The sequence below is a fragment of the Leucoraja erinacea genome, chromosome 14 (assembly GCF_028641065.1).
Source record: "Leucoraja erinacea ecotype New England chromosome 14, Leri_hhj_1, whole genome shotgun sequence".
In the NCBI taxonomy this organism is placed as follows: Eukaryota; Metazoa; Chordata; class Chondrichthyes; order Rajiformes; family Rajidae; genus Leucoraja; species Leucoraja erinaceus.
This window is the reverse complement of record NC_073390.1, coordinates 9,787,007-9,814,945: the sequence shown is the minus strand read 5'-3', so window position 1 is coordinate 9,814,945 and position 27,939 is coordinate 9,787,007. Positions and strand designations below refer to the sequence as shown.

The window sequence follows — 27,939 nt, the reverse complement described above, 5'->3', positions numbered from 1 at the left end:
CAAATAAATATTTGACTGATCCTCAATACCATTTCATTGTCTTGTCATTAACTCTTTCTCAACTGGCCTTGGTGATTGAACATTTACTAGCAATGTTACAACATTTTGAGATTTAAACAATCAAGTCTGTAATTTATCCCATCAGATAAAGCATAAAAATAAGTTTAATTTGACACCTAATTCACTTTCATATCTCAAGTATTTAAAAGGTTATGGCCATTTTCATACTCGGAAATAAGCATCTTGTTCCCTATTGATTTTCTATGGACATAACAAAAAAGCTGTGATCGTGTGCAGTCAAAAGCCCATAACCTTCTTAAAAATTAAGAGAACTGAATGAAATTTTCAGTTATCGTAGATTGAACCATTCTGAAACAAATATAAAATAATCTTACTTGGATGACCTGAAATTAAAGCATATAATTAGTTAGTTACCCAAGTGTAGCTAATTTCAAACTTCAATTACTAGATCTAAACGTCTATCCATTTCTTAATATATGATTAACATTTTTAAATAGCCTAAGTGACAAATAATATTCATAAATAATTCACAATAAAACATGATTTTTAAATCTCATTTACATTAATTTTTAGGCCAAATGGAAGGAATTTAGTGTTCAATTGCTGTAAATTAAAGTCAATTTAATCAGTTTTCTAGTGGGATCCTGTGAACGTGCTGGTTTAGAACGTTCACAGTGCGCTAGATTTGTGCCTCAATGCCCAGAAAAATACTACGGGATATAATGGGCCCAAAATTAGCTACTCGCAACATTAAACTTTGTATAAAGGGATCTTAAGAAGCCCTTTTTAATGTAAAAATAAACAGCCTACCTTCTGTTGTCTGCTATATGCGACCCTGATGGCTGCCGGTGGTCGCTTGTTTAGAGATTGATTTTTAAACTACTATAACTATTATACAAGGCCTTTAAAACTAATAATAGCTTTTGCGACGGGGTCTTCCAGCGATTTTTCGTTAATAATTAACTAGGCTGAACATCTTCGATTGGAACAGCCTAGAGAAAATCACGTTTTAAACCCGCCCCCCTCTAAACGGCACCAAAATCGCGCACACTGGCTAGGACAGATTTTCAGCGACGTTTCAGGTAGGCTTTCCAACATACCTACATCTACTAGATTCTTTAGCAATGTGTGTATAGCTTTATACTCATATTAGAATCATAAAGTCAGACAGTGTGGAAACAGGACCATTGTCATAACATCCCCATGCCAACCAAGATGGCTCATCTACATTTGTCCCACCGGCCTGCGTTTGGGCCATATTCCTCTAAACTTTCCAATCCATGTATTTGTCCTACTTTTCATTGACAAGACTATCTACACCCATCTCAATAATGTTACCTATCTCCATACTCGGTCTCAGCTCATCTGTTGCTGGAATGCTCACACATGTCTCCAAACTTGGCCATCCTCATTCAAGGGGTAAACTTGAGCTTATTCATATATCATCAGGTTTTAACTGATCAGCCTTCAAAGCGTATTTACCCGATAATCTAAGGTAGCTTTCCTGTGTAGTATTTCTTTGCCACAAATGTTGCTTTTAATTTCATTTCAAGGCTCTTTAAAGATTGCTTCATTTGACTTGCATATACTGATATTTTCCAGATGTGGGATGCAGTTAGTGGGAAGTGTGTGGCAACATTGTCTGGGCACGAAGATGAAGTACTTGATGTGTGCTTTGACTACACAGGACAGCTAATAGCAACTGCTTCTGCTGATGGTAGGTGGATTCGCAACCAGGTTCAGAATAGAGTCTGTGTATTTTCATAAAGCCGTTTTTATTTTTTGCATCATGTATTGGTGTTTGCATGTCAATTTGACATGCCCCGCTTTCAATAAAATGCTCTCAGGTTTTTGCCATTGCTATTATAATCATACCCATTGAAGACAGATTTTTTAAAATTTTGGTTGAGTTATTTTCTTTCTTGTAAAGGTTTCGATGTTAATCTCAGGGCATTCATTCATTATCAGACAGATACTATTTCAAGAGCCTCTGTTGCTCTGAATTAACCTTAGTCAATGAGCAGAATCAATGTGTGATGACCTACCCATTAATTCTTGCAGATATAATATACAGTAGGTCTATACTAATGATTTTATAACATCAGACACGTTGATGCAGTGGTTATACATGTAGGCTATGAATAGGAGGCTATTTACCTGTGAGATGCAGATGAGAATTTTAGAAATGAACTGATCAAAGAGTATATATATTTTCCCTTGATGGCTGCCTCATTGAAAGAGCTCACTAAATAGAACCATGGGTTCAGTTGACTATTCCCTTTATTGTAGCTGCAGTGAATCAACCCTTATTGGTTGAGAAGTATGTTTTTTTTACATATTGCCCACTAAAATTGTTAATGTGAAACTGTAAAGTGAATTAAATAGCTACAATTACAGTTGTTTGAAAAAGTGTCTCACCGCGGTCAATGATCAGTTCACCAATGGTCAGTTCTGTTTTGTTTCTGAATCACTTAATTGGTTAACTCAATAGAGCCAAACATAGAGCTCAATGAGGACCCAAAGAGCTGAAGGGGTAATGACACTCTGTGGGCTGAACAACTTGCAGCCAGGGAAATTGGTATGAATGTTGAATTATCAGAGCCACATAACTTTGATACAGGAATTCAATGGGGAGTGTTCTGCAGTGTACTGTCTTTAGCTATTAAAGACTCCCTAGCCATCATAAGGTCAGAAGTGGGACGCTCAGAAATAATCACTAAATATTCCATTACGTTTACAATTCCTTGGGAACTGAGGACCATACACACAAAGGTATCATAGCAAAAGGATTTGAGTATATATAGGAGCAGGAAGGTTCTACTACAGTTGTACAGGGCCTTGGTGAGACCACACCTGGAGTATTGCATACAGTTTTGGTCTCCTAATCTGAGGAAAGACATTCTTGCCATAGAGGGAGTGCAGAGAAGGTTCACCAGACTATTTCCTGGGATGTCAGGATTTTCATATGAAGAAAGACTGGAAAGACTCGGCTTGTACTCGCTAGAATTTAGAAGATTGAGGGGGAATCTTAGTGAATCTTACCAAACTCCAGATTTGAAGCAGAGGAGTGTTTGGGTCCTGTGGGCATCTTTCCCTCCTGCATAATTCTCTTTCCCCCTTATCATTACATCCCACTCGTTTAGTTCCCATTTACCAACTTCTCCCTCCCACTTTACATCCTTTCTCCTCTCTGTAACACCCTTGTTCCTTCCTCTGCCCCTCCCCCTCCCTCTCACTCTCCCCCTCCTTTCCCCCTCCCCCTCTTCCTCTTCTTCTCCCTCTCCCTCTCTTTCTCTTCCCCCTCTCCTTTTCCTTTTCCCTTTCACTCCCCCTGTCCCGTTCCCTCTCCTTGTTGACTTATTTCTCTTTTCACTCCCTTCCCTGCTAAAAAGGTTAAATCCGGCTAGCTTCCTTTACCACTGACCCAGTAACCATCGTTCTAAGCATTGTGCCATGAGCCCCATTGATCTACACAGCCAAACACTTTACTGCGCCGCACCAACAGTGGTGATCTCAAAACGTGTGGTATGACCCATCCATCCCTGTATAGCAGTGGGGTGTGTGCATTGGTGACAGCAATTCTCAGTGAGGATGGTGGGAAGAGTTAAATATCAGCGGGTGCAACAGCAAGAGTCAGAATGGTCTCAGTGAATTTGGTGCCGCATGATGTATCACATTACATGTGGTACGGGGAAGATGTGTTTTCCTTTTTTTCCTTTACTGCTGTAAGATTCTAAAACATAGAAAAATGACTATGATTTGCCATCAAGAATGTCAAAATGAGAGGCACATAGTAACACACCACCTGCAATTTTCCCTGCAAGTCACACACCATAGTGATATTACTATTCTTTATCTGTTGCTGGTGCTAAATCCTGAGCTAACACCACTGGGTACTTTTTCAAAAAGTACTGCAGTGTTTTAGTTTGGTGGCTCAACACTGCACAATTCCCATCAACATATCCCTTGTAACTGAGACCCAGTCAGCATAATAGTGTAGGTGATCAGTGACATTCTCCACATAACATTTTGATTTATTACAGAGGAACGTGGGCTCCTAGCAGTCACATCTGATGCTGCTGATATCCACAACGTCTCCTTCCCACTGATCATCTCTCCCAATCCACCCTGCTTCCCCAGTGAAATGCCTCTTTGCTGACCCTATATTGACCGTGGGTTGATCATGTCCCTAGTGCATAATTTTATCTCTGGCGTTGATTTTCTCTTCTCCCCTTCCCTTTGCAGGCTGCTGCAATTCTTCAACTAGCTCAGCAAAGGCAGGAGCTAACATAAGAAAAGCTTGGTAAATACAAAATGTCCAAGTCCATTCTATTGGGCACGACACCTTAGGTCTTGTGCATGAATCAATGTCACTGCTGATTGATCTCGCACAAAATAAGTATAAGTATAAGTATTCTTTATTGTCAATTCCCATCAAATTGGTACAGGCACCTCATGTGGCATCACTCTACTTCACCTTTACACATAAATTCCAGTTAATATTCTTTCAAAACTGAAAATGTGTTGTTAAATGCACCAGGTCACTTTGCAGCCTGATAAAGGAACTGGTAAATTTAAACTGGATCAGGATGTAAATAGTGGTTTTCTAATTGCTGGTGAGATTATACTTCCAGGAAATTAAGAGGAGATTTGAGCTAAAGGTTTACAATATAAAATTAAAACTATCTTGACATTAATTCGTTAAACTGTTTTCTCTGGTTATTTAGGATCACATGATATTGTCTAAAATTTACAACCAGTTTTCAAAAATGCTGGAGAAACTTAGCGGGTGAGGCAGCTTCTATGGAGCGAAGGAAATAGGCAACGTTTTGGGCCAAAACCATTCTTATTGAAGGGTTTCGGCCCGAAACGTTGCCTTTTTCTTTCGCTCCATAGATGCTGCCTCACCCGCTGAGTTTCTCCAGCATTTTTGTCTACCTTTGATTTTCCAGCATCTGCAGTTCCATCTTAAACACAGTGCAGTTTTCAAACTTTTTCTTCAAACAAAGAAGATAGTAGATTAAGGAAACGCAGATGCTGGTTTAAACTGAAGATAGACACAAAATGCTGGAGTAACTCAGCGAGACAGGCAGCAAGGAATGGGTGACGTTTCTGATTGAGACCCTTCTTCAGACTAGTCAGGGGAAAGGGAAACGAGAGATATAGACAGTGACGTAGAGAGATATAGTATATTACTTCTGTAAGTAGCTGTTGATGGTGTCTCAATTATTACAATTGCATCAATTGATCAATGACAATTGCACATCAAATGTGATCTCATGGAATGGTGGAACAGGCTCAAAGTTACACACATACACAAACCATTTTTTTGAATGAGTGATAAAGGATATTACTAGATAGAAAATTTAAAAGGACAAATTTTATTATTTCTAACATGACTGAATGCTGAGGAGCTGAGAACTATATTCTGCACTCTGTATTTTCCCCTTGCCACCGATTGTACTTAAGTTTTACTTGATTTATATACAGTATTATCTGACTTGATTGGATGGTATGCAAAAAAAAAAAGCTTTTCACCCTATCTCAGTACACCCGGCATTAATAAACATAAATCTAAATGAATAGCAGCATTTAACTTGAGTAATTGAATGGCAGTAGTGTGCAATGAATGAAACAAAATGATACTTATATGAACATCATCTTGTTAGCTAAATGCTAACCAAAAACATTTGTGGATGCTGGAAATCTTAAAGTAAAAATAGAATATGCTGCAGAAGCTGTGGAAAGAGAAATATTCATGTTTCAGGACCAGGATGATGAAGAGTCCTGGACCTAAAATGCTAATTGGTTCGCTTTCTATAAATGCAGCCTTGTCTGCTGAGTGTTTCCAGTACTTCCTTTTTTTAGATGTATGCCTGTTTAGCTTTGTGGAATACATGAGTAATATAAAAAGTAATAAATGTGGAATATTGGAGGCCTTGGCATGTTAGCCAACATTGCTTTTTAATTTTCACTAGAATTGTATTGCTTAATTATTTAACTAGTCCATAAGAACAATTTAATTATTCAAATTTTAATAGCTCCATTAAAAAGTTAAATCATTATATACATTTTTCAGTTTCAGAACTGAACTCGGAGTGTGGCTTGGTGGATTTAATTATTACATGCCCTAAGGTATATTTGCTTCCTGAGAATATGTAGTTGCCACTCACAAGTATTTGTGGAATAATTCAGTGATCTTTAGAGGAATCACAATAAAAATGATTACATTTCAAAAAGTATTTAATTGGCTTAAAGTTCATTAATACATCTCCATGTTGTGATTGCATTACACAAATGCAAATCTGACTTACTTTCCTTTTTAAAGGTGATAATTGCCTGGATTCTCTTGCCTAAGTGAAATCAATATCAGGAATCATTCCCTGGTAGATTCCAGCTGTTGAAATTTTGTCAAGCTGTAACTTGCACCCAACTATGGGAGGATGTCATGTCTTTATTGGGATTGTTTTCCATGTTTGTCCCAAATTCTTAGAGAAGCCATGATGCTGAATATATTCATGTTTTGCTTCAAGGTACTGCAAGGGTTTACAGTGCTGCAAACCGCAAGTGTATGGTGAAGCTGGAAGGACATGAAGGAGAAATCTCCAAGGTAGGTATGGAAGAGACTTGCCGGATTTAGGGGTTTAAGTGAGGTTTACTCTAGCTACTGTGGATTCACGGAATCTGATGGATAAAATATACATTGATTTGGAAAGATGGGTTGAATAGGAATAGTCAGCATGGTGCTGTCTGTGGGAGGTCGTGTCCTATGAATTTGAATGAGTTTTTGAAGAAGTAATTAAGAAATTTGATGAAGGCTGGGCCATAGATATTTGGATTTCAGAAGGCCTTTGATTAGGTTCCGTATGGTAGGCTGCTCAGAAAGGATAGATCACATAGGATCCTGGGAGAACTAGTTAACAGTGTACAGTATTGGCTTCATGTTAGGAAGCAGGGGGTGGTGGTGGAAGGTTGTCTTTTGGACTGGGGGTTTGTGACGTGTTGCACCCATTGCTGTTTGCCATCTATATCACCAATTTGGATGAGAATGTAGAAGGCATGCAGGTGACACTTCCGGAAGTGGTGGCGCTGTTAACAGCTGCGGCTCGCCTGCAGTCCGTCTGTTTTTACTTTTTTCTGTTGTTTTTCTTGTCTTGTTTTGGTTAAGTTTTAGTTTGTTGGGTTGCGTCAGAGGTGGGGGGGGGGGGGGGGGGGTTGAAACATGTTATCTGTCTCTTCCTTCAGGGGAATGCGACTTTTTCGTGTGGTATCCCCCTTGTCTGCCTCCGTCTGCGCTGAGGCCTAATGGCGGAGCAGGCGGCCTCCAGCCTGCGACCAACCCCGAGGCTCCGAAGGCAGAGCCAGCCAGGACTTACCAACGAGAGGCTGGCCGTCTTCGGGGCTGAGGCAGCGGTGGCCCGACTTGCTGGTGCGGCATTCTGGCTTACGGCGGCGGCCTGGAGCTGATGCAGTGGGGCTCAGAGCGGAAACGGCGAGACCTGGAGCTGGGGCAGCGGCCTGGAGCTGGGGCGACGGCCCGGAGCGGACACTGCTGGACCTGGAGCGGAGACTGCGGGACCCGGAGCTGGGGCAGCGGCCTGGAGCGGAGACTGCAGGACCCGGAGCGGATTTGCAAAACCCGGAACTGGGGCGGAAGAAGTAACTGCAAGATCCGGAGCTGGGGCGGCGGCCTGAGCGGGGGCGGCGGCATAGCTGATGCTGTGGATTTCGTTCCGGCTTTTGGCGGCGGTTCATCACCACGGAGGTCCGCTGACTGGAGGGTAGCATCTCCATAGGATCGATCGCCTCAGCGCAGAGGGAGAACAAGGAGGGAAGAGACGGAGACTAAGACTTTGCCTCCATCACAGTGAGGATGTGCTTGGTGAACTCACTGTGGTGGATGTTTAATTTGTGTTTATTGTATGTTTTGTTTTTATTGGTTCTGTGTACGACTGCAGGCAACATAATTTCGTTCAGACCGAAAGGTCTGAATGACAATAAAGGAATCCAAGTCCACACTAAATAGGGTGGAATCATAAGCAGTGAAGATGGTTATCAAAAATTACAGCAAGATCATGATCAGCTGGGCATGTGGACTGAGGAATGGTAAATGGAGTTTAATACAGATATGTGCGAGGTGTTGTATTTTGTGTAATCAAACCAGAGGGGAATCTTCACATTGAATGGTGGGTGGCTGGAGAGTATACTAGAGCAGAGGGCTCTAGGAGCACAAGTGCACAGTTCTCTGAAAGTGACATCCCAAGTTGATAGGGTGGTGAAGAATGTTTTTGAAATATTGGCCTTCATCAGTCAGGGAATTGAATATAGGCGTTGGGACATTCTGTTAAGTAAAGTAAATAAGTAAGTTTATTGGCCAAGTATTCACATACAAGGAATTTGCCTTGGTGCTCCGCCCTCAAGTAACAACATGACATACAGTGACAATTACGAATGACTTAGAAAACACTAAACATTAATAATAATAAAACATTAATGATAAAACACCATTGATCAAGCATGTGAACCAACAAAATACCAGATCAAAGGGAGGCTACAGATTTTTGGCTGTTGAGTAGAGCAACGTCTCATGGATAAAAACTATTTTTATATCTGGCTGTGGCAGCTTTGACAGTCTGGAGTCGCCTTCTAGAGGGAAGTGATTCAAAGAGTTTGTGGCCAGGGTGAGAGGGGTCAGAGATGATCTTGCCCGCTCGCTTCCTGGCCATTGCAGTATACAGTTCATCAATGGAGGGAAGGTTGCAACCAATAATTTTCTCTGCTGATCGGACGATTCGCTGCAGCCTCCAGGTGTCGTGCTTGGTGGCTGAGCCAAACCAGACCATGATGGAGAAGGTGAGAACAGACTCTACGATAGCGTGTAGAATTGGACCATCATTGCCTGTGGCAGATTGTGCTTCCTCAGCTGCCGCAGGAAGTACATCCTCTGTTGTGCCTTTTTGACTGTGGAGTCGATGGTAGCTCCCCACTTAAGGTCTTGGAGATGATGGTTCCCAGGAACTTAAAAGACTCCACAGATGTGACTGTGGTGTTGTTGATGGTGAGTGGGGTGAGGGGAGGGGGAGCTCTCCTAAAGTCGACAATCAATTCCACTGTCTTAAGAGCATTGAGTTCTAGGTTGTTGCTACCGCACCAGGATGCCAGGTGTGACACTTCCTGTCTATAGGCAGATTCCTCCCCATCCTGGATCAGTCCAATCAGGGTTGTGTTGTCCGCAAACTTGAGAAGCTTGACAGAGGTGTCTGTGGAGGAGCAGTCGTTGGTGTAGAGAGAATAGAGGAGAGAGTACCTAGCCTTGTGGTGCTCCTATGCTGAGTGTTTGCAGGTCCGAGATGTGCTTTCTCAGCCTCACATGCTGCTTCCTGTCTGTCAGGAAGTTGGTGATCCACTGACAGAGGGGTTCAGGCACAGTCAACTCGGAAAGTTTGGAGTGTAGTAGCTCTGGTACGATGGTGTTGAATGCAGAGCTAAAATCAACAAACAGGATCCTCGCATAGGTCCCCTGGCGGTCTAGGTGCTGTAGGATGAAGTGCAGGCCCAGGTTGACTGCATCATCCACAGATCTATTGGTCCGATATGCAAACTGCAGAGGGTCCAGCAGGGAGTTTGTGATATTTTTCAGCTTGACCAGCACAAGCCTTTTGAGTGTCTTCATGACTACAGAGGTCAGTGCGACAGGCCTGTAGTCATTAAGACAAGTAATTCTTGCCTTTTTGGATACAGGGACAATAGTGGAGACTTTGAAGCAGGCAGGGACAGTACATGTTTGCCTGTACATGTACTGTATAGACATTTGTTTGGCACAGAGCTTCAGAGTAGAGGGAGATTTCCAGCTCTTTTGTCCTCTGAAAAGCCTCTCCATCTCCTCTATTTTTATTGTTTATATTGTATAAGTTATGTTGTGCAGCACAGAGGGTGTGGATGATTGGGTGTGAAGTGGAGATTGGAGGGGGGTGGGTATAGAAAGGCACAGTCTTTGCAGACTGAGGTCAGGCTGTGAGTGGGTGTGAAGTGTTGGTTGGGGTGGGAAATGGTCCAGTCTTTTCATACTGGAGTCTTGCCCTAAGTAGGTGTGAAATGGTGAATGGGAAGGAGAGGGTGCAGGGTCCATTCTTTGTAGACTGGGGTCTGGCTGTGTTGGTTGGGGAGGGGGGGCACCAGGGTTACGTTTCTGATTTTCAAACCTGCAGTAAAACTCATTCAGGTCGTTGGCCAGCTGACGATTGTCCAAAGAGCGGGGGTCTTTCCTCTTGTAGCTGGTAATTTCTTGCAAGCCCTTCCAAACTGACGAAGAGTTACTAGCTGAGAACTTGCTCCTCAACTTCTCAGAGTACCTTTCTTTGGCAGCTCTGATTCCTCTTCTCAGCTTGTACTTGGCCTGCCTGTAGAGGCCTGCATCTCCGCTCCTGTACGCCTCCTCTTTAGACCATCGGAGCTGTATGAATTCTGCAGTGAACCAGGGCTTGTTGTTGTTGAACCATGTCCAGGTCTTAGTTGGAATGCAACTAAGTTGTACAAGTTGTATAAGTAACAGTTGTACAAGTAGCCTGTAAGGCCACACACCTGGAGTGTTATGTTTAGTTTTGGTCACCCTGTTATAGGAAAGATGCTATAAGATGGAAAGAGTGCAGAGAATACTATGAGAATGTTGCCGGGACTTGAGGACCTATAGGTAGAGGTTGGGCAGGCTAGGACTTTACTGTTTGGAGTGCGATGGGCTGAGGTGTGATCTTATAGTGTACAAAATCATGAGAGGTATATATTGGGTAATAGATAGAAGCATTTTTCCCCAGTAAAGGGAAACCAAGAACTAGAGGGCATAGGTTTAAGCTGAGGTGGGAAATATTTTATGGCAACCTGAGGGGCCACATTTTCACAGAATGGGTGATGGGTGTATGGACAAACTGCCAGATGAGTAGTTGATAGACACAAAAAGCTGGAGTAACTCAGTGGGACAGGCAGCATCTCTGGAGAAAAGGAATGGGAGACTTTTCGGGTCAAGTCCCTCTTCAGAGTAGTTGAGAGATACAATATTGATGGAAAGGTATATGGAAAAGAATGGTTTCAAGCGATACGTAAAAGGAACCTGCTTAGATGTGGCAACTAAGTTGGCATGGACGAGTTGGACCATAGGATCTGTTTCTGTGCTGTATGACACTTTGAACTTATGACACTGATCTATAACAAAGTTATACATTTCCCTTTCTGGGGTACAGGCCAGGGATACTGGGATTCTAGCCTACAATATGATATGATAAACTTTATTCATCCCCGGAGGGAAATTGGTCTGCCACCAGTCACAACACACAACAAGGTGCACGAAAACTTGAAATTAAAAGTGAAAAAAAAAAGAAAAGGACAAGTGACTGTTGGGTGGCTGCGTTGTGCACAGCGCCTTTACCGGAAAAACAAATGAACAGACAAACAAACGAATGAACGCAGACTTATCCCCTGGGCAGAGGATTCTAAACGAGAGTGCCCCCCACCCCGGATTCCCCTTTGGCCATCCCTCACAGCGGTCCTCTCACGCTGTGTCCCCATTGTCTTCCCCCTCCTCATGCTCCACCGCCACAGAGGTTCTTGCTGCCGCCGCCACCGCTCCGTTGCCGCCTAGGCCCCCGTTGCGCTGAAGCCCCTATTGCTGCCGCCGCGGCTCCCATCGCCGCCGCTGTAGAGGCTTCTTTGCCAGACTGGCCTCGCCTCCCGGCTTCTCCGCAGTTACCTGGGAGACCTGTGGGATGAGTCAGGCCCACCGGGGAGCGTTACGGTCATCGGTGCGGCTGTTGTTCGGCAGGTAAATCGGGCCCGTGCGGCTCCCAGTGGACCCTGAGTCTACTCGGTGCCACTCAGTTCTCTTACCTCATTTCTTTTTCATCGCCAACTGTGCTGGTACTTCTTCTTGCATTCATACAAACTCAAAAATATTAGCACTTGTTCTACTGATTTCCTCCCGCATCTGCTCTCACATTTACCTTATCCATTTCTGACTTTGCTCTCTTTCTTGCAAACTCTATGCCGATCTCTGGGATAGAAGACTTCCTCATATATATTAATCATTCTCCTCTCACCTTGCCTCTTGGAAAGATTTCATTTCTTTTTTCCATCTCCATCCTCCATTTCACTCTGCTGATGATTCTTTAACCATTATTTCAATGTTATGTCCCAAAAGTTAATATAATTAGATGGAAATTTGCCAGTTTTGAAAGTAAATTTTATCCTTTCAACCTTGGTCCACACCCTGTGTCACAGTCACAGTGTAAACGAGTTATACATATTGGAAACAGGATGTTTGGGTCAACTCATTCATACTGACCAAGATGTCCCTCTGAACTTGTCCCTCTTGCTTACATTTGGCACATTTTTTTCGAAATCTGTCCCAGTTATGCACCTATCTATTAAATGTAATTGTACCCGCTTCTACAGCTTCCTCTAGCAACTTATTCCCTTTACCCACCAACCTCTGCACGATAAAGCTGCCAATCTATGCCCTGGAAAAATGATTGTGATCATCTTTTTGTGCATGCCCGTCATGATTTTATACCTCTATAAGATCATTCCACAACCTCCTGTGCTCCAGGGAAAAAAGTCGCAGCCTCTCCCTGTAACTCGAATTCTGGCAACATCCTCGTCATCTTTTCTGCACCCATTCCGGCCTAATGACCTTCCTGTAACTGGACACCCGGAACTGCAGATACCACTCCCAAGTGTGATATCATCAGTGATTTAAACAGTTGTAACACGGGGCAGTCACGGTCGTGCAGCGGTAGAGTTGCTGCCTTACAGCGAATGCAGCGTCGGAGACCCAGGTTCGATCCCGACTACGGGTACTGCCGGTACGGATTATGTCCGTTCTCCCCGTGACCTGCGTGGGATTTCTCTGAGATCTTCGGTTTCCTCCCACACTCCAAAGACGTACAGGTTTGGAAGCTAATTGGCTACAAAAATTGTCCCTAGTGGGTGTAGGATAGTGTTAATATGCGGGGATCGCTGGTCGGTGCTGATCCGGTGAGCCGATGGGCCTGTTTCCGTGCTGTATCTCTGTATCTCTAAACACAATGTCCCAGCTCCTATGCCCAATGCCCTCAGCAATGAATGCAAGACTGCCAGCACCTCCTTTTTGTAATGTGAATAGGTTCCAAGACATCACTATTCATTTCCCTTAATTCATTAGCCTCCACATCTTTTTCACAATAAATGAGGATAACACCCCATCCATCTCTATAATGTCCAGTAAACATCATCTACTGCATGTTCTACCACTTCTCCTCCATCCACCAAATTAAAGCAATTTGTTTTCTGGCTTTAACGAAGAATCCTTAATTTGCAACCTCCAATCCTTTTCTTCCACACCCCCACCCAAAATGGTGCAAGGTTCTTGCAACATTTTCCATTTTTATTTCAGATTTATAGCAAATGCATTTTTTTTTAGCTCCAAATAAACACATTTGTTGTTTTCTCTAGTGGTCTCTTTAATGAGGTTTTGGCCATTTGATTTAGTACAATCTAGAATACGTTTACTCATTTGTTTCGGAATTTTGCATTTCTGTCTTAAAATGGCAGGAAATTGACTTTGCATCTAAATCAGATGGGTGTCTTGCAGAACTGAAAGTTGTTCTTGTCAACATGATCCTTGATCATTTTTTTCATAATTTGGAGCCACAGATTTGAAAGCTGCAAAATTTCAAGGTCAGACAGAAAATTACAGGCAAGTTAGACAGTTTTAGTTACATTGCCTCACAGATTCAGGCTGGGAAAAACAAAAGCATCATGGCACAGATTAATCCTGTGTGCTGTTTCTCCCTGGAGATAACAACAATATTATTTACTAACCAACAGCGACAATTTGTATTCAGGTTGGAAGAGGAAAACCATCATAAAATAGGATGGCATAAAATTGTGGCTGCAGGAGGGTGCTGCTGTATGATTAACATTTTTATCACCTTTTCATATTTGAAGTGGTGCTAATGTCGGTGTGTGATGAATTGGTGACACGTCAATGAGTTAAAACTAAATATCTTTTGCAAGAGGTGATGAAGCACATTTTATTGAACACTTTATTTTCAAAATGACTACTTCCATGTTCTGTTTTATGATTATTTTGTGCCATTGCCTTGTAGCTTTGGAGCTATCTGACCTTGAAGGAGTTTAAATTAGTCCTTAAGCCCAAGTGAACTTCATTCCAGCATTAATGAATTCCGGATTGAATGGAACTGTGCAATAAAACGTTCACTGTTCTCAAATCTTCACAATGAAAATGTTGCCAACCTCCTCTGGGAGTATACAGGCATATCAAATTGTCTTTGTGCATAGAGAACATTTAATGGGCAAAATAATGTGTTGGGGCTTCTTTTGGCTCTTTAGATTTTCCTTTTTTGATTTATGTCCGTTTAACTAAATACAATAAGATGATCTTTATATTTTGTATGAAAATGATATGTCATTAGGCTTTAATGCATGTTAATTTGCCCTAAATATGCATTTCTGTATCTTAAAGGGACCAAATGGAAAAGGTATAGGAAGGAACTGCTGGTGCTGCTTTTCCCCAAAGACAGAAACAAAATGCTGGAGTAACTCAGCAGGTCAGGCAACATCTCGTTTCGTCACCTATTCCTTTTCTCCAGTGATGCTGCCTGACCTGCTCAGTTACTCCATCATTTTGTGTCTATAAAACAAAGATATACTGAAATGAAAAGATTATCCGTTAATTTAAATACGGAACATCTTTATAAAAATTAAAGGCAATTAAAATCGGGAATCATTTTACATATCATATTTAGTGCTAATGATGTTTGCATTTTACTGATAAGTTCCATAGTCATTCTGGACACTTAGAGACTGAAAATTCTAGAAATGTGAATGCAGCATTCTAATGCTATGATGCTTTTGTCAGATTTGTTTCAATCCTCAGGGCAGTCGTATTCTCACAGGCAGTTCTGATAAGACAGCCAGGCTTTGGGATCCACGCACGGGCCAATGCCTGCAGGTGCTAGAAGGCCACAGCGATGAAATTTTCTCATGTGCTTTTAACTATGAAGGAAATGCCATCATCACAGGTACAGTAATAAAACAGGTTCAGGGATCAAATGAATCAAAATATTTTACTACTTGACAGGAGGATAGAATCAGATTCAATAGTGGCATTCAAAAGATTGGCAGACATACAAATGAAAAAGAAAATTTGTGGGCTGCAGGAAGGAAAACAAAACAAAAGCCTGGGACTAAGTAGATGAGTTGTTCAAAGTGCTGACCAAAGGACCAAAGCACTGGAGGCTAGATGACTTCCTTCTTTGATGTATGATGCTATGATTAATTGCATTCTCCCCATTCCCCCGCCCCACCATTTTTCTTCACTCCATGTACGTCATGCCAAGTGTGCAGTGAATAAGCCTATTCTCAATGTTCACTGAAGCATATCCTATCTGTATGTGGTTATTACCGGATGCTCAAATTAGATAGTTTGGGAAACTTTAAATATGTTCACTATCAAGTATGATATAATATTTTAGGCCTCTTTGGCGTACGCACTATACAAAAAATTTATATTTATTTTTAAACAGGAAGCAAGGATAACACTTGCAGGATATGGCGCTGAATGAAGATGGAGTTATTAAAGCATACAGTGAACTCATACTGAATAACCTCTAGAGTAAGTGCGATATGTTGTTCTATAAATGAGAATCTCCAGTATTTCAGACATTTGCAATCTTAAAGAAAGATGTGAAGAATTCTAAGCAATATATTCAATTTGTTTTTCATTGCCAACTGGTAACAAATTAGATAGTTTAGCTCATCAGTGAAATGTCTTCAAATGTGTGCTACACTTCTAACTAACAACACCAATGCTTCCCTTTTCCAACAAGACTTTTGTTAATACAAGATTACACGGTTACAGATAGAATGCCATTAAGTTATGTCTTCTGAATTTTTCAAATACTAAAAACTACATTTGATCGAATTTCATTATTGTAAATTGTTGCATTAAATGCTTTTATAAAGTAGCACAATTACACTGATGTCATACCATCTAAACTTTCTGTTTGTTTACAAATAAAAATTTGACCTGTTTACAAAGAATTTCTTCATTTGTCTCTTGGTGCCTTTATTAGCCTGTGCATGATGAAATCAAAAGTTTGTTTTTTAGCGCTACTAATTTTTCAACTGATGATATTTGTTTTCATTGTATGCTACTTATAATGAGAAGCAAAGTCACATTTGTTTAATCTACTTTATCAATTCCATAGAAATAGTTGCTATCCTTTAGAAAGACAAGACTAAAATAGTTTACAGATTTTATAATTTTCAGTTGCAAAGTTCTTTACAGCTAATTATTGTACAGCAGAACGCATGCCTGATTATAGCAGCCTCCTGCAACTAACAATGTGATCATGGTTGGTTAGGCTGTTCTAGTGAGCCATTTAGTAATGGCCCAAACACAAAGGGAAACTGTGGGAGTCCATCATATTTGTTGGGTGTGGAGTCAGATATGCACCAGAATGAAGGACATTATGCTTGAAAGGTTTGACAGTAAATATTCTTTTTAAAAATATTTTAAGAATTTTAGAGTCACCATTGATGACCTTTTAACTCTTTATTATTGAATTAAAATAGATTTAATTTCCCCAGATGAGTTTTGAACGTTTCCAAATCTTTGATTAGGGCTTGTTAACTATGCTGTTGCAATTCCTCATATCTTCACGCAACAGGAGTTATTAACAAACAACCATTCATCTTATTTCCTTTACAGAAGCGTGTCTTGATACTTGAGTTCACTAGAAAAAAAAAATCATTGCCCCTTTCCAGTGGGTAACAGTATTAGTTAAGTAAGTGCATGAACTATTTGTTAAATTTGTATTAGTATTCTAATTATTCTTTATCACAGAAACGAATTCAGAGTTAATTTATGCACATACATATACCCGTCCCCTTGCATCTTTGAGGAATACTGTGTACAGACCAATCCTGGCTATCTTTCATAAGCATGGGGCAGGCAGGTACAAGTTTTCAAACTCTGTAGTTATTGCGCAATGGAAAACCCTCTGATATGGTTCTTCCCATCTCTACCACATCCATAATTAGGAAGGATAGAAGGTCCAGTCCTCCCTGATCAAATCAGAAACTGGTGAAAGTACATGCATGAATTATTTGTTAAATTTATATTAGAATTCTACTTATTCTTCCCCATCACACAAACTAATTCAGACAGAGACCAGATGGTTTGATAGTTATGATGCTAAATTATTTTAAATAATAAATCAAATTTATGTGAGGCAGCCTTCATAATGAAGTCTTTAATGCCTGCCTTCTTTCTAACAAGGTTAACAAAATGAAAGTGTTTTCCAAACAGCATCGTTGGTAGAGGCAGAAAGTAGGAAGGGGTCTGGAATTAAGCGGGACAAATCCAGTCCTCACACTTTTAATCAATATTTATTGTGACATCCATTCACTATGAGTTTATTGTCATAAAATAACATAAATACATTGGAATTCATACAAAGTTCATAGTAATGCAGAAAGTATTACCATGCTGGTTTAACTCAGTGGGACAGGCAGCATCTCTGGAGAGAAGGAATGGGTGACGTTTTAGGTCGAGACCCTTCTAGAGTCTGAAGAAAGGGTCTTGGCTGAAACGTCACCAATTCCTTCTCTCCAGAGATGCTGACTGTTCTGCTGAGTTACTCCAGCATTTTGTATCTACTTTGGATTTAAACTAGCAGTGCTTTCCTACACACCATGCTGGTTTGTGCGGTAATGCACAAAATCCCATCAAGAATTCAGTGTGATTTTCATGTGCACATTTTCCAATCTATTTCATTGTTTTGAGAGGGAACTGTAATAAATGTTAAGAAAAATGTAATTTGACTAAATCTAGCATGGTAACTGCAATCTGCAGTATTACAAATAAACCCACATGTTTCGTACAAATTCAAACATTTTTCGATGGCAAGTTTATTTTTTGAATGAAGTATAACAGTTGTCATCCTTAATAGTGACTTTTTGCCAAGGTTCCCCTTTTGATTGTGCTTTTTAAAACTTGATATTTCTGAGGAACAGTATTGATTTGAAAATAAACAATTGGACCAAAAGAAACTGCTCAAGACAATTATTTTACCTTTCAATTGTACCACTAAAAACTGTTGTTATTTTCCTTTCATTTATTGTATTAGGCTGCTGTAGAAAAGTGGCAGAATTGTTTTATCCCTAAATTGGGATAATTATTATAACTGCATTACATTCAACACGATGTGCAGTTTCCAACTCTTTTCACAATTCTCTTTTTTTGTATGTTGCCAAACAGCATGGCCCCTTTAGTGCTAGCAGACTGGCATTATTTAGACAAGGGTTTTGGTTTGGATATGCAGCATTCCCTGGTATTACATTCTAAAATTTGATCTAATGTTATGTGACTATTTCAACAGAGTAAACAGCATCAATACATTAAAATCATCTTTGCAGTCAGCTGTCTGGAACTCTTCACTAACTGAAAGGTTGGTTGTTCAGATATACAAGCGCGCTGTACACCTAAAATACAGTTTTAATAAGATGATTGTAAAAATATTTTCTTTCAAGTCTATCCAAATCTGCACTAAAGTCAAGCCACACAAATTTACATAAACAGTACAGGCTTCGTCTGATACCATATGGCTTGCGTATGTCATCGTCTTCACGTATACAGTACAAATCAGATAAAAGATAACAATGTATTCAGCTTTGAGTGTGGCTTGTTTGCATCTGTGACAGCTCTTATACACTTACATTGCAAAATGAGTACACGGTGTGCCCAATGTAATAGTGGGGCTGTTTTGGTGATGAAATAACATTTATCCACATTTAATAATAAATAGTTGCTTCAACTCTGCAATTAATATGTGGCAGAAACCACATATCTTGGGTATGAATGACAAATTGCTCTTTGACATAAATACAACTGCTGGTTTTCACATGTAGTATACAGTACCACTTGGTGTGACCCATGTGCAGATAATGAGTGATTTCAAGAAAAACACAACCTGGCTTGTAAATATTCATACAAATCAACTCCAGAGTCAAAGTCTCAATATGACTATTATACCTTTTTATCTACACAAACAAGAAATGCATATTAATATTTAGCCCAATTCAAGGAGCCAGTCAAACAGACTGCTTGTTTGAAGCTTTCCTTCCTCTTCTTGTAATTCACAGAACTGCATGATTGCAAGAAACAGATCTTTGAGCTTCCAGGCTCTCTGGTTAGCAAAGTGGATAACATCTAAAAACTGAAACCAAAGCAAGAAATTGGTTATTGCACAACAGATTATTTTGCCTTATACATCGAACTGCAAAAAGATAGATTTCAGTGTGATATTATTTTTTATATAGGTTATAATCTTAGAGATTATAGAGTGATATACTCTGAAACCAGCCCTTCGGCCCAACTTGTCCACCTCGGCCAACATGATCCAGCTACACTAGTCCCACCTGCCTGCATTCGGTCCATATCCCTCCAAAACTGTTCTGGACCATATACCTGTCTAACTGTTTCTTAAATGTTGGGATCGTCCCTGCCTTAACTACCTCCTCTGGCAGCTTGTTCCATACACCCACCACCCTTTGTGTGAAAAAGTTACCCCTCATATTCCTATTAAATCTTTTCCCCTTCACCTTAAACTTATGTCCTCCGGTCCTCGATTCACCTATTCTGGGCAAGAGACTGCATCTACCCGATTTTTCCTCTCAATTTTATACACCTCTATAAGTCTATGACGCTATGGCTTTTAATGGCTATCTCATGTTTGAAATCAATTTAATTGGTTTCACTATTGCATTGTCACTACACTCTTTCAAATTCGCAATATGATAAATGTAGAGGGATGATCCTGATTTATTTTTCTGCCCAAAACAGATGAGCACCTGAGTGGGATAAATTTCTGGATGAATATAAAAGCTTTTCCCACTGAGAGTAGGGAAGATTCAAACAAGGGGACATGACATGAGAATTAAGGGACTGAAGTTTAGGGGTAACATGAGGGGGAACTTCTTTACTCAGAGAGTGGTAGCTGTGTGGAATGAGCTTCCAGTGAAGGTGGTGGAGGCAGGTTCGTTTTTATCATTTAAAAATAAATTGGATAGTTATATGGATGGGAAGGGAATGGAGGGTTATGGTCTGAGCGCAGGTATATGGGACTAGGGGAGATTATGTGTTCGACACGGACAGTGCATTCGAAAGATGGACCCCTGTTTTTTCGTGCTGTAATTGTTATAGCGGTGCTGGTTATAATAATGAGAGTGAAAATATGTGCTTGTTGCATTTTGGAGAGCCTGTGTGTAAGCAAACAGTGCGACAAGTTGACATACAGTGCATTCAGAAAGTATTCAGACCCCTTCACTTTTTTCCACATTTTGTTACAGCGGTGCTGGCTCGAAGGACCGAATGGCCTCCTCCTGCACCTATTTTCTATGTTACGTTACAACCTTATTTTAAAATTGATTCAATTCATTTTTTTATCATCGATACCCAGAATGAAGAAGTGAAAACAGGTGTTTAGCAATTTTTTCAAAGTAATTAAAAAGAAATAACTGAAATATCACATTACATAAGTATTCAGACCCTTTGCTATGACACTCAAAATTGAGCGTTGGTGAATCCTGTTTCCATTGATTATCCTTGAGATGTTTCTAAAACTTGATTGGAGTCCACCAGTGGTAAATTAAATTGATTGTACATGATTTGGAAAGGCAAACACCTGTCTATATAAGGTTCCACAGTTGACAGTGCATGTCGGAGCAAAAACCAAGTCATGAGGACGAAGGAATTATCTGTAGACCTCCGAGGATTGTGTCGAGACATAATCTGGGGAAGGGTATTGAAGTGGGCGCATGTGCGCATGTGCGGAGCTCTTCTAGTGTGTGCGCATGCGCAGGACATTTCTAGAGTGTGCGCATGCGCGGGACATTTCCGGAGTGCGCATGCGCAGGACATTTCGGGAGTGTGCGCATGTGCAAAGTATTTCGGGCGGGAAAAGCCTGCAGAATCAGCCATGTTTGCCAGACGTTTCTGAGTTTGTGTATTGCAGAAATAAGTTGCTTAAAGCTTAAATAAAGTTAAGTTAATTACAAGTAGTGAAAGTTTCATTTATCTCACAACAATTTAAGCAACTTATTTTCAGAAGTCAAACAGTCCGACTTGGGATGGAGAAGCTACTGAAACCACAACGCTTGGATCTGGATCCCAACTCACCTGCTGCTGCAAAGAATTGGAAGCACTGGCTTCGTATACTAAATAACTTCTTTGATGAGTGTGGTAATGATGCACCAGACAGACTCAAGACATTAATAAGCTTTGTCTCTTCTGATGTATATGATTACATAGAGGAATGTACAACTTATGATTCTGCTATTGATGTACTAAGCAAACTCTTCGTTAAGACACCCAACGTGATATTCTCTCGACACCTCCTTGCTACTCGGAAACAAAAACCTGGTGAGTCACTTGATGAATTTTTACAAGAACTTCAAAGACTTAGTAAAGACTGTGCCTTCAAAGCAGTTACGGCTGATCAATATCGACAGGAAGTTATTCGAGAGTCTTTTATCAATGGTTTGGCATCGCCTTTAATACGACGGAGACTATTAGAAAACAAAACCTTGGATTTACAGTCAGCTTACAATCAAGCTTACTCTTTGGACTTGGCTCAGAAAAATTCAGATGCTTATGGCTCATCTAATGTGTATTCTGCTGCAACTACTACAAAAGAATTTCACCCACGTACTAATATGGAGCAAACGGAAACAATTTCTACTGATAAAGGGGCCCTTGCTGCAGCATATAATTATTCAAAAAGGAACTGTTACTTTTGCGGGGGTAATATTCATAAGAGAGAGACATGTCCTGCTCGAGAGGCAACTTGTAATAGTTGTGGCAAGAAGGGACATTATTCTAGAGTATGCAAGTCCAAAGCAACAACTAAAAGTGTGACTGCTGCCATATACACGCCTTCTTTATGTGCAATTACAGCTGCATTTCCTCAGAGCTTGTCTCATGCAGCTACAACGGTATCCATTAATGGCCATACACTTAATGTATTACTTGATTCTGGCAGTTCAGAAAGTTTTATAAGTGAACAAGTTGTGTCCCGACTAAATCTAACTATAATTCCTTCAAATAGAGAAATCTCGATGGCTCTGACAACTCTCAATACTCAAATTATAGGATCTTGTATTGTAGACTTTATTCTGAACAAAACTAGCTATAAATCTGTGTGTCTTGGTATTTTGAAAAATTTGTGTAGCGATATAATTCTAGGTCAGGATTTCCAGAAACTGCACAGATCACTTCAAATAATGTATGAAGGAACTATGCCTGATCTTGTATTGTCAAAGCCACCAGTATTGTGTGGTTTTTCTGCTGCATCTGTTGAATGTCCTTCATTATTCACTAATTTATCCTCCAAGTGCAAGCCAATTGCTACAAAATCAAGACATTTTAGTAAAGATGATAGGAACTTTATCAACACAGAAGTAACTAATCTTTTACAAGAGGGGATTATAGAACGCAGTTCTTCCCCTTGGAGGGCACAAGTTGTCGTGGTTAAGGACCCCTTGGAGAGACATAGAAAGAGACTCTGCATTGATTACTCTCAAACGATAAACCAGTTCACGGAGCTTGATGCATATCCATTACCTCGAATAGAAGAGATTATCAATACATTAGCTAAGTATAAGATATTCTCTACTTTTGACTTAAAAAGTGCTTACTATCAAATTCCTCTGAAGGAATCAGTGAAGAAATACACTGCGTTTGAAGCAAATGGGAAATTATATCACTACTGCAGAGTTCCTTTTGGGGTAACTAATGGCGTGGCTGTTTTTCAGAGAGAGAGAGATGGACAAACTTGTTGAACAGGAAAACCTTAAAGATACTTTCCCTTATCTTGATAATATAACTATTGCAGGAAAAGACCAAACTGAACATGATGAAAATGTACAACGGTTTTTAGATGTTGTACATTCTAAAAATCTAACATTAACTGAGGCTAAGTCAATAACATCAGTATCATCAATTAATATTCTTGGTTATTGGGTTGGAAATGATATAATCAAGCCTGATCCAGAAAGACTCCGCCCACTCCAAGAGATACCTGTTCCAGCAACATTAAACTCTCTACGAAGGGTTCTTGGGATGTTTGCATATTATGCTAAATGGATACCAAATTTTTCTGACAAAATTCAACCTTTGATTAGAGCGAAATCTTTCCCCCTTGACTCTACAGCAATTGGTGCCTTTACTTCTTTAAAGAAACAATTGGAATCTGCAACATTGCACGCCATCGATGAGGATCTCCCCTTTGTTGTTGAATGTGATGCCTCTGATTTAGCAGTATCAGCTACATTAAATCAAGGAGGACGACCAGTGGCTTTCATGTCTCGTACTCTCCAAGGTAGTGAATTGCACTACCCATCCGTCGAAAAGGAAGCTACAGCAATTATTGAAGCAGTGAGGAAATGGAGTCATTTCCTTGCTCGCCAGCACTTCACTTTGATAACAGATCAGCGTTCAGTGGCTTTTATGCTGGATAATCGGAAATGAACGAAGATTAAAAATAGTAAAATTCATGAATGGAGGATTGAATTATCTGCATATAGTTATTCAATTGAGTACCGCCCTGGTAAGGATAATGTTGCTCCGGACACATTAACTCGAGCATTTTGTGCCTCTGTTCATTCTTCTGCACTCACTGATCTTCACAATGGGCTGTGTCATCCTGGAGTCACTCGTTTGTTACACTATGTTCGTTCCAAAAATTTACCTTTCTCTACAGAAGATGTGAAGATGACGTGTGCTTCATGTAGAATCTGTGCTGAATTAAAACCAAGGTTCTTCTGTCCTGAAGAAGGAAGATTGATCAAAGCTACTCAACCTATGGAACGTTTGAGTATTGACTTCAAAGGGCCTTTACCATCCTCCTCTCAAAATGTTTATATACTTACCTTAGTTGACGAATATTCGAGGTTTCCATTTGCCTTTCCTTGTCCAAATATTTCAGCTGCTATGGTTATCAAATGTTTAGATCAACTGTTTTCATTCTGTGGATTTCCAAGTTACATACATTCTGATAGGGGCACCTCATTCATGTCAAAAGATTTAAAGGACTACCTTTCTAAGAGAGGAATTGCAACAAGTAAAACAACACCATATCATCCTATTGGAAATGGTCAGGTTGAGAGGTATCATGGAATCATTTGGAAAGCAGTGAAACTGGCTTTAAAGTCGAATGATATACCAGGTCAGCAGTGGGAATGTGTTCTACCAGATGCATTACACTCCATCAGATCTCTACTGTCAACTGCTACCAATACTACTCCACACGAACGGTTCTTTAACTTCAAACGGCATTCTTCTAGTGGTACTTCTCTGCCATCATGGTTGACGAGCCCTGGGCCTGTGTTGCTTCGTCGGTATGTCCGATTAAATAAGAATGAACCTTTTGTTGATGAAGTTGAACTGACTGATGTCAACCCTTCTTATGCAACTATCAAGTATCGGGATGGATGTCAGTCAACTGTCTCACTTCGTGACCTTGCACCATGTCCATCTTCTCCATCAGCTCCGTCACTTCTTGATAACACTAATCGGGAATTTCCTCCAACACTTCCAGCATCCTCTATAGAAACTTCTACAAGAAATTCTAAAATTGAAAATCTAAATAACAATATGAGTGAAGTTGATGACCAAGCAATATATCTGCCCTCGGCTATTGAAACACCGGTATCTCCTGAGGCTCCAGTGCTGCGACGGTCATCAAGACGTATTAAACCTCCTGACAGTCTCAACTTATAAATAGGAGGGGAGAATGAAGTGGGCGCATGTGCGCATGTGCGGAGCTCTTCTAGTGTGTGCGCATGCGCAGGACATTTCTAGAGTGTGCGCATGCGCGGGACATTTCCGGAGTGCGCATGCGCAGGACATTTCGGGAGTGTGCGCATGTGCAAAATATTTCGGGCGGGAAAAGCCTGCAGAATCAGCCATGTTTGCCAGACGTTTCTGAGTTTGTGTATTGCAGAAATAAGTTGCTTAAAGCTTAAATAAAGTTAAGTTAATTACAAGTAGTGAAAGTTTCATTTATCTCACAACAGGTATAAAACAATTTCTGCAACATTTCAGGTCCCGAAGGGCACAGTGCCCTCTATCATTCTTAAATGGAAGAACTTTGGAACCACCAGGACTCTTTATAGAGCTGGCCGCCCGGCCAAATTAGGCAATCGGGGGAGAAGGGCCTTGGTCATGGAGGTGACCAAGAACCGAATGGTCACTCTGAAAGAGCTCCAGAGTTCCTTTGTGGAGATGGGAGATCCTTTCAGAGGGACAACTATATCTGCAGCACTCCACGCTCCCCATTCAACCTGACAGAGCTTGAGAAGATCAGCTGAGAAGAATGGGAGAAATTACCTAAATACAGGTGAGCCAAGCTTGTTGTGTCATACCCAAGAAGACTTGAGGCTGTAATCACTGCCAAAGGTGCCTCAACAAAGTACTGAGTAAGGGTCTGAATACTTATGTAAATGTGATATTTCAGTTATTTATTTTTAATTACTTCGCAAAAGTTTCTAAACACCTGTTTTTTCATTTTTATTAAGGGATATTCTGTGTAGATTGATGATACAAAAAATGAATTTAATCCATTTTTGAATAAGGCCGTAACGTAACAAAATGTGGAAAAAGTGAAGGGGTCTGAATACTTTCTGAATGCACTGTAGGGTCGAGACTAATATAAACTCTCTCCGCGATTGTATTGTAAGGTTTTACCACACCACAGATGGCAATTAAAAAAGCAAGGAGAATTATGGTAATTAGCCCCCAGTCAGTGAGTAGTCAGGACTGCGATGATGCAGGATCCACTGTATTTGTAACACATGTAGCAGATACCACTAAAGTCCCTTCGTGAAGAATACAGAACTTAATTAAACATAGAACACTACAGCACAGGAACAGAAGCTCAATCCATCATATTTGAATTGACCATAAAGACAATTTAACTCATAAATATGTATGTGGAGCACTGAGGCACTAAGAAAGGACATTTTAGGTACTGGCTTTTTTCTTGTTCACAGCCTTGGCAATCTTTTGACTGTAATTGCTTTCAGCATTACTGAAATGCAACTGTGATATGAAAATAAAAAAAACACATGCTGAAAATCTCCAACAAAAGCAGAATGCAGCTTAACCTGTTGAGTATATCCAGCATTTTTCATGCTTTTGAACTAATATCTTTTTTTCGATTGGAGTTGATTTTATCTAAAATGATATTTCCAATATTGTCATTTCACAGTATAGTGATTTTCTATTCATCTTTTCTATTCTATTCATCTTCTCTTTTAAATTGAGAAAAAAAGCTATGCTTTAATTTTGTCCAGCTATTGAAAACTACTGCCAAATGGAAATGATAAGTATCACAGAAAATATTATATGTGACAAGCAATAATAACAAGGAACGATGAAAAGGAAATTACCTTTTGAATCCTCTTTTCTTGAGATTTTTTGAAGTAAATCACTGGAAATCCTAGTTCAGAAGCTGCTACCCACTGCAACATTGCTCTCAATTCAGCATCAACACAGTCAGGGCTCAGATCAAAGTTCAACACAAGAAAATCCATGTTGCAGTTCATTGTGCCAATTGCCATCTGCGATGTATTTTCTGGAAAAAGGATTCAATATATTTATAGGCACGGGTGAAACAGTTGATAGTCAGATTATAGGGTTCTCTAATGGAACACAAACATAATTCTTACCATCCAAACTCTCTTGCTTTTCTTTCAATGTCTCCTTTTCACTGATGATTTCACTAGTGAAAAAATTCTGACATGATTATTTAGAAATTATTGTATAAAGTAAGGGAGGTGAAGCCTCCTATCAGTTGTTTCATCTTCCTGAAGTTGTAGGTTACAGTACTAGAATAGAATAGCCTTTTATTTGTCATTCAGACCGAAGTCTGAACGAAACTAATTCCCTTTCTTATCAATACCACAATGGGATTGAACGTTGCTGTGTTAGTTGACAGCCAGAGGGAGTTTCAGTGAAAATTGAATTTGGCCAGGATAGACAGTATCCGAGATTTATCTACAATAAGATACTCTTGCTATGAAATTGAAATGATCCTAAAGGGTTGATGTGTGGTAAAACCCTAACTGTTTGGTTGTGGGCATTTCTATCGGGTCCTTCTATACCACTTCCTATTTATTACAGTCTAAAGAAGGGTTTCGGCCCGAAACGTTGCCTATTTCCTTCGCTCCATAGATACTGCTGCACCCGCTGAGTTTCTCCAGTATTTTTGTGTACCTCCTATTTATTACATACTTTTATTTGCACCTGTGGAACACAAGAGGAAATGCTGAAAGATATGGGCTAAGGCAAGGAACAGAGGGAGTCTCGGCCTATTATTTAAGACCTTAGCGGAGCTGTGCGTGATTAGGGGCCGGCTGACGTCTGAAGGCTTAGGGTCGAGATGCTTGAAATTGGAACCTAGATTGTCAGGATAGTGGATAGTGAAGCCATGTGGTCGGTGCTGTGGGTGGGGCATGTATGGTGCATGGATATTACAGTGTAGGAAGTAACTGCAGATGCTGGTTTAAATCGAAGATAGACACAAAATGCTGGAGTAAATCAGCGGGCCAGGCAGCATCTCTGGAGAGAAGGGATAGGTGACGTTTCGGGTCGAGACCCTTCTTCAGACTGATGTCAGGGGAGAGGGAGATACATAGATAAGGAAGTGTAAGGTGTGAAAATAGGACAAAGGGAATGGAGATCAATGAACATGTAGAATAGATCATTGTGAGCTGGGAGAAGATTACAAAGTAAACAGATAAAAACAGGATATTACAGTTATGGGGGAAGAAAGTGAGTGATCAGAACCTGAGTGAGGATGTTGA

The 27,939-nt window shown here is 40.4% G+C and overlaps 2 protein-coding genes across 3 annotated transcripts in view; one reads left to right on the top strand and one right to left on the bottom strand.

The window, feature by feature from the left end:
• daw1 (dynein assembly factor with WDR repeat domains 1) overlaps positions 1-16,113 on the top strand; it is a 67,501-nt gene extending 51,388 nt beyond the window's left edge. Inside the window, exons 10-13 of one of the 2 annotated variants that reach the window (XM_055645561.1) lie at positions 1,624-1,738; positions 6,555-6,631; positions 14,948-15,092; positions 15,597-16,113. In XM_055645561.1, the coding sequence (XP_055501536.1) occupies positions 1,624-1,738; positions 6,555-6,631; positions 14,948-15,092; positions 15,597-15,631 (372 nt within the window). In that variant the 3' untranslated portion in view covers positions 15,632-16,113. Of the gene's footprint in view, positions 1-1,623; positions 1,739-6,554; positions 6,632-14,929; positions 15,093-15,596 lie in introns of both variants that reach the window. The other variant, XM_055645560.1, reaches the window with a different exon arrangement.
• Positions 16,114-17,312: 1,199 nt separating this feature from the next.
• sphkap (SPHK1 interactor, AKAP domain containing) overlaps positions 17,313-27,939 on the bottom strand; it is a 145,043-nt gene continuing 134,416 nt past the window's right edge. The window contains exons 11-13 of the mRNA XM_055645559.1: positions 26,803-26,855; positions 26,524-26,708; positions 17,313-19,292 (exon numbers count right to left, since the gene is read on the bottom strand). Coding sequence (XP_055501534.1) covers positions 19,146-19,292; positions 26,524-26,708; positions 26,803-26,855 — 385 coding nt within the window. The 3' untranslated portion in view covers positions 17,313-19,145. The remainder of the gene's footprint in view (positions 19,293-26,523; positions 26,709-26,802; positions 26,856-27,939) is intronic.